The 9,387-nt window shown below is 43.1% G+C and overlaps 1 protein-coding gene across 4 annotated transcripts; it reads right to left on the reverse strand.

The window, feature by feature from the left end:
• Positions 1–722: 722 nt before the first annotated feature.
• Positions 723–5,820, reverse strand: LOC143161203 (fucose-1-phosphate guanylyltransferase-like). 4 transcript variants are annotated; one of them, XM_076339933.1, is made up of 4 exons: positions 5,690–5,820; positions 5,271–5,438; positions 3,518–3,610; positions 723–2,664 (listed from the first exon to the last, which is right to left on the reverse strand). In XM_076339933.1, exons 1-4 carry the CDS (start codon positions 5,766–5,768, stop codon positions 1,214–1,216), a joined length of 1,791 nt encoding a protein of 596 aa, XP_076196048.1. In that variant the 5' UTR covers positions 5,769–5,820; the 3' UTR covers positions 723–1,213. The 4 variants fall into 4 exon arrangements, with proteins under 4 accessions (XP_076196048.1, XP_076196050.1, XP_076196049.1 ...); XM_076339935.1 differs by lacking the exon at positions 5,271–5,438; XM_076339934.1 differs by lacking the exon at positions 3,518–3,610.
• Positions 5,821–9,387: the final 3,567 nt, after the last annotated feature.

Here is a 9,387-nt window from a genome sequence, read left to right on the forward strand (position 1 = left end):
CTGGATAGGCTTGCATGCTCTCCCTGCACAGCATCTTTGTGGTGCCACAGCCTAAGACATAATACTGGGCTAGATGGAACACTGGCATGACCTAGCATGACACTTCCTAGATTTTTAAAAAAGAGGGGCAGGGAAGAGGGAACAGAGAAAAGTACATTTAAAGTTGTACACAAAAAAAAAGGCACTTTCCTTTTTGATCAGGCCTGAACAGAAAGTTTAAAAAGCAACTTACCTATTTGGAGCTGGACCTTTGGCACCTAAACTAGAAACAAAAGGACATCTTTATTAGTAAAAGGTGGAGAAGGGGAAGAGACACTAGATATTGTGTGTTTCTCTGAAGATGTGCATCGTGGTACCACTCACAATAGTTAACCTCTCTGTTGTTGTTTACTCCGCTGGTCTGCATGAGCATTAAGCATCACTCCAGGGACTCTGACAGTTCAGTTTAGAGAAATATGAAATGTAGGTTTTCATGTGGCACATATCAGTCCATCTGTGGATAACAAAAAGTTGGTAGCTGCCCAATCAAACTACCAGCTTCCAAATGACTAACAGTAAAAAAAAAATAAATCAGTATGTCTTGATACCAGGTTTTGACCCCAATATTATTAGTCACAAGGGAAAGAATGATCTCTCATGCAAATCTTTTTCCTCGGATGAAAAACAAGAAAGTATAAAAAATTACAAAATGAAAAAAAAAGATTAAATCTTAAGACAAGATGTCCTGATTTAAAAAGTACTTTTAATAAATTTATCTCTACCTATTTGAAACACTACTGCAAAAAGGCAGCATGAAAAGAGAGAAACATAAGTTATTGCTATATCATGCCATGTTGCTGGAGCGAACGTTCTACTTTGAAAAACTTTTAAAGCAGTTTTCAGTCAAATTTCTAATTAATTTGTTCTGTATCATATTCTTATTGACAAAAGACTACAAAACATAATAACATGCACCCCAAGAAAATTCACCAATTAGTGTTTTCAGAGATCTGAAATATTTCATTACTTCTTTCATCAAAAGAATAGTTTATCTGCATTTGTTGCATTATTAATGTTATGCTACATCAACGTCATTAATACAATTTCATTATTTCTACTTCAATGGAATCAGAGAAAAGATCTGTGTACTTTTTTTCCTTATGATTTTTACAAGCTGGGAAGTAATCAATCATCCACAAATGAAAACAGGAAATTTGTTCAAGAACCGTTCCTTCTACAAATCAGACTTCTCTTTTTGTCTTTGTAGACAGATTTCATCATAAATTTGCTTCCTAAACTTCAACATGTCTTCTACATCTTTGTAGGTGAGCATTTCTTCAACAGACAAGAGCTTAAAGCCATTCAATTTAAAAGCTGACATGTGCTGCACAGAATTTAACATTTTTAATGACGTTCTAACTGATTCACTTAAAGTAGAACAAACAGGAAAAATCCTAGCAGTCCACAACCCCAAACCTGTGTTCTCACTGGAGAAGAGCTGGTCTGAAATCTTTACACCCCAGAGGTCCAAACATACCAGTAAGCTGACTCCAACAAACTGGAGTGAATGTATATCTGACAACAATTTCACACTCTTTTTCAAGTCATCTTCTACACTAAACACCATACTTACATACTTTACTCGATCGTTAATTTTTATACTTAATGAACTCAGAAAACAGTTTGAAGGTATGTCTACTTTCAAATTTATGTACGATCCGCTAATAATGCTGTTCTTCCCTACTGAGACTTCAGGTCCAATTCTAGAGTATTCAATAACGGATCCAGGTCCTATAAAACATCCAGGCTCAAGTATGCTTTGAATGATACTTGCTGACTGATCCAAGGTCTCAGCTTTGTCAGAAAAGATGCTAAAAGCCACAGACAGTAAGTCGAGCTCAAATTTCAGTTTGCTATCAGATGTAAAATGAAACAAATACTCTTGCATAGTTCCAATGTGATAGAACTTAGAGTTGTTTAAGACTATAACATTAAGCGTAGTTCCTTTCAGAAGAGAGTATAGCTTCTGCCGTACTTCTACTAACTGTGATTCCTCTTTCGTGACGTTACTGGTATTTTTTGTGTAATCTTGAGTGGCTCCAGGTCCCAGGGCCTGAAGGAAGTCACCATATGCATCTATTTCACAGCAAAGCGTGCCCATCTGCTTATAAAATGTCAGTAATTGTTTTGCAATGCTATGATCCATGTAAAATATACTGTCTGTATACACACACCCTGAGTCCATTTCTGAGTCGCTGTCGTCTCCAGAGGAACTTAGCTGAGAACAATTCCCTCTTACGCATACTGCGCCACACTGGCGCATCGTCTCAATATCGGGCTTGTGCAGGAAATGACGGCAAGATGTGTATTCAAGTTCTCCTTTTCCTGAAAAACTGGATGGATCTAAAACAAACACTCCGTGAGTGGTCCCAACTGTCAAATCTGAAGGGTGAGCTAATGCGGTAAATCCAGGTTTATCAAATGTGATGGTTTCTTCAACTCCAGTGCTGTAAAGTTCTATGTCGTCCGAACATGTAATGAGAATTCCTGGTTTCATGTGACTGGGGAAATCAATGTACATGGCAAGCTTCAGTTCCAACATCTGGTAAATGGGATCACCAAAAGGCAAAGCTGTGAAAATCTTTCCCAGTGCACCTGCATTTGGTAAACGTCGACTGTAACCACCTTGAAGAAAAAGACATTTTTAATTATACAGAGACACTGTATATAAGTCAGCAAAAACTAAACCTGTACAGCTATTTTACATATACACAAAGGTATAAACCGTGCCCCCCTCCCCCGGCTTGGTCATACACTAAGTATTCCTCAAAAAATGACAGATGCAAAAAAGTCATCAATCTTTCTTCTTCAAACATTTCTCAAAGCAGATCTGTCCAAAATTTAGCATGCCTTAAATAGCTTATACTAAAATTGTGGTTGGTTTCACTACCTTTAGCTTGCTTCAGAGCTGGAGTATGGACCACTTGTCTATAACTAAAGCGAAGAAAGCAAATGATGCCTGCTTTTCGCTTGAAAAAAAGGAGGACCCCTGCACCCCGACTGGGAATTTTAAGTCAGAGATAAGTCAAACAAGCAGTGGTTTGGTCAGGTGACTTGTTATTACCTGGTTTCTTTCTTCTCTGCAAAACCGGTGCACCTTTTGGAAGTGTTCTGACTAATTGGATAAGGCGGCAAGTATTCAGTCTGCCTGTAGTTATGAGGACCTCTAGGTCCCCTACAGAGAGGGCCATGCTCCTTCAATGGGTATTTCAAGGCAAGAGCTTAATTCAGATACTCTGAATTACACTGCTTTCTCCACTGTTTGACTGAACAACTTAAGTGCCGAGAAGAAATGCTTAAGTGACAGTAATATTTCCTCAGTATCAATTTAAATTCAAATGATCAGATCAGATACATTTGGAATTCCTTTTCTGAGGGAACTGTATTTCAGAACTCTGACTCTGCCATCATATTATTATTAGGGGAAAAAAAAAAAAGGGGTACAACTTTAGAGTGTGAAATGTAAAATAGAATGTACCAGAATGAATTAGCAGCACAATAAAAGAAGTCCATTTATCACCATATAGATCTTCCAAGCATTGAAGAACATGAAGGGTTGACCCACCATTTCCTAAAGAAAAATATTTCAGTATCTGCTGAAAAGAGCACCAATAATGTCTGCATTGACATGTGAAGCATACTGGGACCTGGTGCTGTGGCAGGGTGATCAGGAAACATGTTTCAAATGCTGCCTTCTGCTGCAGAAAACGTGTCATTTATTTTTAAAAAAGTCCTTATGACTGCAGAGAGGTTCTTTTAATCAAACCGAGTGTCAATGGATGCACAGATACCTATCTGAAATTTCCTAAACCAGTTCTGACCGAACAGTGTTTCCACTGTATCGTAGTTGATAAAATCACGCAAAGAAGATGATGGACAGTCACTTTGGAAGCCTTGTGCACTCAGAGGGGAGGACATCTTGAGTAGACAGCTCTTGGGAAAATACCATGTTTTCCCTTCCCAGTCATTCTCTGAACAGCCCCAGCATTTGAAGCATTTCACCATTTCATCAGGCCATGACGTAACCATGAAAACTGGCTCCAGTAGGAAACAAGTCACACAAAATTTCACTACTGCCTTGAAGCACATGTTCAAAAGTACTTTTGACATTTACAATATGGAAATGAGGAAAAATGTTTGGGATACGAGGAAATGGTTTGGGATATTTTCATGTGCTCCTACAACTTATAATTGCCAGATTTCTCAAAATTAATCTCTGCCTATTATTCTACACTGCAGACAAGACTACTGAGATTAGTTACTTTCTACATCAAAGCGAACAGGTATTAAGAATTATAGGATGATATTGTGGACAGCCAGACTATTTTCTTCTAGGTTTTTGCTGTGTGTTGGGTAATATATTAAAACATATTCAAAGTATTTAAATTTAAACAATCAGGTTAAGGTAAGAAGTATGAATTTATAAAAAACCATGAGTTAGTGTTGGTCTGTATTCCATACGATACAGCCAGAAGAGCCATATAGCATCACCAGCATGCACTCGTTCAAAACCATCACGGTGGAGTCCCAGGTAGTACAAGGCTAAGTGTAAAGGCCAAAATTAACTTACATTAAGTCCGAAAAAGCAGCCAACCCATGATGCTAGCAGTTGCACAACTGAATCCAAACTACACACTATTTAATGGCATTAGAACCAACACTTGTGGTTTAATTAATACTTCAGACTTTAGCAGCATTTTGGAGCCCTTTCATTGCAGGAGACAGCTGGCATAGCACATAAGCACAAAGCCTACTTCCACCTGACCAAAAATGAGCATCATTATATAAGTGTATTACGAGTATAAATGTATTAAATGAACATATAGTATATCAAGCGAGTGTAACTCGTACAATAACACCACGAGGTGCTGCACCTGCTCCCCGTGGGGTGTGCCAGTACCCCCGCTGCTGCTACGCCAGCACTCGCCGTGCAGGCAGGACACGCTGCGCACACTGCGACCCGCTCCACGTCCGTGTCCAGCACATGTGCCTGTGAGGTGCTGGACTCTCACCGCACGCCGCGACTCTTCCTTCTTTTTAGATCTACATCAAACCCTGCTTGACCTCGAGCAGGAACCCAAGTCAGGGCAGCCCTCGGTCGGCCGGACAGGAGAGGCCTGGCCAGCGTCACGGAGCCCCTTCTGTCCCTCTGAAGCCAAACCAGCTGCCTGCAGAGCTGACGCGGGCTCGTTCCTGCGAGAGCAAGGGGAAAGCCTACAACGGGTGCCCACCGATTTTCGGTCCAGGTGGATCCACAAAAACATGGTACCGCGCCCCCAGCGGCAGTTCCTTTCTGCTCAGCTTCTCAGCCAGCTGCTGTCGGTAGGCGAGCGCCTGCTCCGCGTCGGCGGCCGTCACCGCCACGACGTCCCAGAACTCGCCGGGGCGGGCGGCCTTCCCTGTCGGCAGAGCGGCATCCGCGTCAGGCGCACCGGGGGGGTGAGCGGGCAGGCACACCCGACCCCTCCGGAGCGCCGCGCCAAAGCCCCAGGCGCCCTGGGGTCTGACAAGGCACACCCGACCCACAAGACCCCCGCGGGCCGGCCGCAGGGCGAGCGCTCCACAGCCCCACGGCGAACGCGGCTCGGCTCGGGTGGGCCGGGCCCGCGCCGCCTCCCCACCCGTCCCGTTCCGCGTGGGGCCGCCCCACCTCTGAGCGCCGCGAACCGCGCCAGCCGCCGCCCCATGGCCTCCCTCCGTGCCGCGCTCCGCTCGCCCGCCACCGGCATGGCTGCGCCACCGTTGGGGGGCCGCACCCTAGCGCTGCTGCCACCCCCCTAGCCGCGGCGTGAGGCGGACCCGGAGCGCCCGACCCGGAAGAGCCAGGCTGGGACCCGGGGCGGGGCCCGGCGGGGGCCGCCTTAGGCGGCGCGGGGGGGCCGGTGCCTAGGTCGGCCCCGCGGCGCCGGAGCTGGGCTTAGTCCTCGGGTCGCGCCCGGGCTGGGCTGGATGGAGGAGGGCTTGCCGCCTCCCCCGGTCCGGAGCGGACGGGAGATTCACCTCGGGCTGCGGGGGGTGGCCGAGTGCGAGCCCGGGCAGCGGGCCCGTGCGTGCGGCAGCGGCCGGGCGCCGGCGCGGGGTCCCTCTCGGGGTCCCCCTCGGGGCTGGGCCTGCCCGCTGCTGTACGGAGAGGGGCCGCTGCTGCACCGCTCCTCGGCTTCGGCTTCACTGTGAAGTGATGATGTCTTACCGGCTCTCTGTGGGGTCTGGTGGGGAAAGGGCCATGGCGGGACGGGCTGGATGAAGGCCTTTTCTGCGCTGCCACTGTGCTCGGCTGTGCTCCGTTTTTTTTTTTCCTTTGGGTTTTTTGTTTTTTTTTTTTTTTTAATAGTACCTGCTCACTAAGTTATTGGGTCTAAAGATGTTGCCAGTGGCGTTTTGTTCAGAAGGAAAACGCATCGCTTCCACCGGCCTTCCTTGCTGGAGCTCTGTGCGTGCCGGCCGGTGCGCTCACCTGCTAAACGGTGTACCTTCATGTGCACTTTGTCTGCCGTGGCTCTTGGGCTATTTAATGCAAACGAGGATTTTTAAGGAAAAAATCTACCCATTCTTTTTAGTTATACAACTTGTAGAAAACACATTCATACATACGGGCTCAAATTCGGAAATACTTTGCTGCCTCAAAATGCAGGTCCCGTGTCGAGCTCAGAATCTGAAGGGTTGGGTTTCCCCGGGGCTGACGCCTTTAGGCTGTGTGTTTGTAGAAATAGATAATCGTTTTGAGGTTTAGGTTACATCTCCATGGCAGTCACAGGAGGGAGTAGGATGAGTTAGATTGCTGATTTGGTAATCTCATTAGGAACGGAAGCCTAATTGCACATGAACTAGTCTGCTTAAGTCTTCTTTGCCCATATCTGACCTGTTTGCATTTCCTGTGGCGCTCCCCAGCCGTACCTGGAGTACGCTTCCTGAGCACTGAGCTGAGCCCGGTTTGGATTTGATGAATGGATCCTATAAGGACTTACTGCAGGCTCATGTATTGTGTGTAATGATCTGATATCTACTGGCAGTATTCACACAGCTGAAAGTTTTTCCCTCTGCGGTTCTTTGCCCTGGATATTGTGATTTTTGATCTGTGGACTTCATCTGTCTTCCTGAATTTAGAGTCTGCAGAGACTACAGATACCAAATACAAATAGATGAAAATGAAAGGAGGGTTTGTCTTGATAAGATCTCATCATGCACAAATCTTACAATAGAAAGTAGCTGTAAAAGCACTATAGGAGCTACTCAAAAAAAGAATTTAGGAAGTTAAAAAAAAGTTAAAAAAAAATCCATTTTTTCATGATTGTAAACTGCTGACAGGGAAGGTTAAAGAAAAAAAAGATAAATACTTCGCTGCTGCTTTATCAGTTTGAGACTTTTCTGTGATGCATGTGATAACAGCCTTAATCAGAGTAATGTACACCACAAAGATCTGTTTGATCCTTCCTTATGTTCTGAACTTACTCTAGTAAGGAACACCGTCTATTTTGTTGAAACTATACTTTTGCTTTTTTGCATTGAGTTTTCATTGTTGACAACAACTCTATTGACCACAATGAGAAAAAGTTCCTGGATCCTAAGTCCAGCTTTAAGGATTTAAGGTTTAATGACAAAAGGTGAAGATTCACTGCTTCTTACAGTTTGTTTTAATAGTGTTTTCCCCTTTCTTACCTTCTGGCTAATGTAGTGTTAGTGATGAATCTTATCGATTGACTGTGTTTCATGAACCCAATTAAAACCAGCATCACTCCGATTGCATTAAAAAGTGCTCTAGACGTTAAGCAAACATTTTCTATTTTAAGTCAGAAGAATGAGTGATTCTTAACAAAGCTGGGAACCCTCACATATTAACCAGCAAGTTTTCCTGTGTCCCATTCCTTACGAGTAACTTATTTGCCAAGGGAGAATTCCTAGCTTTCTGAATCGGAAAAAAGGAATTGAAGTTGGGAAATCTTTTTATTGTGTTATGGTAGATTCCCCTTTATTGATTGTGCTCTTCTTAATCTATCCCTGACTCATGGTTCTTGAGGCATGGTATATAACAAATACAGTTTGGGAGAGGTGTCTTTTGTAGCTCTCATATATTTCGCTCAATAGTGACGCAGTTTTCACAGTGCAATTAAAAATACATGGTAATTTACAAGTCATTTAGGAAACTACTAGAGATACAAAGTAATTAATGGTTTACTGACAATAATACTAATTTCTTTTTAACTGCAGCAAGCCTTTGAAGCTATAATTGGGACCCTAATGCTTGCAATGAAATATTGCTGCAGTTCAACAGAATTTTTGTTTTGAACTTTTCGTCATTGGTCAGACTTCCTAATGCATATGTTTCTGTTTGCACTCTCTAAGATAATCCAAGTCTAGAATAATTATTGAATCCAACTATTCATGGCAATAATTTCTTTTATAATTATTTCAGTTGGATGTTTTTTCATACTTTTTTAACAGTAATATTTTAAAATCACTTAACCTGATAGTTGATTCCAGGAAATAATAGATTTTCATCAATACTGCATTGCTCGGTCCCCCAAAATTTCAAATAATACATAAAGTAATGTTGCTGATTCATTAGATTCAGTGGCAGAGCCAGTAAACGGCTCCAGAAAATACATTTTGTCTGAGTGAGGAAAGCGGAGGTGTTCACTGTTTGTGCTTGGTAAAGAGTCCCAGGAGAGCGTTGGTAAGTGCAAAACTATTTACACTGGTATTTGACTGAAGTGTAAATCCCCAGATTTACCTCAGATTTAACTGAGGTTACAAAATAGCAGAAAGCTCCTGTGTTGTTGTGTGTTGCTGTTACCTCACCTCCCATCTGATCATGCTGGTCTCCCTTATCCTTCAGGGTTTGGTGTAAACAGTCTGAGGTACAGCCCAGGTCTGCAATCCTTGTGTCAGGTAGGGAAGATGGATTAATATGCAGCTCATTGTATTTGTGTATGAACATTTGGTTAAGTAAATAGTATGTGAGTGTTGTGGAATCATGCCAGTAGTTAGCAAAGTACTGTCTGTGACCTTTTGGAATGCAATATGTCGTATACAGTATGTTGTTAGCACAACAGTATTTCTTACTTAAACAATTAGTGCCACTGGAGTTTTTTCTACCCTGTGGGTATATGGTGTTTCAAAAGTAATATTATAACAAATACCTGGATATTTTCTTTGGTTTTCTGAAATTCTTCTTTTAAAGCTGAGCCTTTTACGTAGTCTTTGCATTCTTCTTTTCCTGGATCTCTGAGGGATGAATCAAAGAAGAGAGCTTATCAAGAAGAAGTTAACTGAATACTGAATGTCTTGTTTCTGCTTCAAAAAATCTGATACTTGAATGTTGACAAACTATTGATCAGTCTTGTAAAAAAG

Source organism: Aptenodytes patagonicus, chromosome 5 (genome assembly GCF_965638725.1).
Source record: "Aptenodytes patagonicus chromosome 5, bAptPat1.pri.cur, whole genome shotgun sequence".
In the NCBI taxonomy this organism is placed as follows: Eukaryota; Metazoa; Chordata; class Aves; order Sphenisciformes; family Spheniscidae; genus Aptenodytes; species Aptenodytes patagonicus.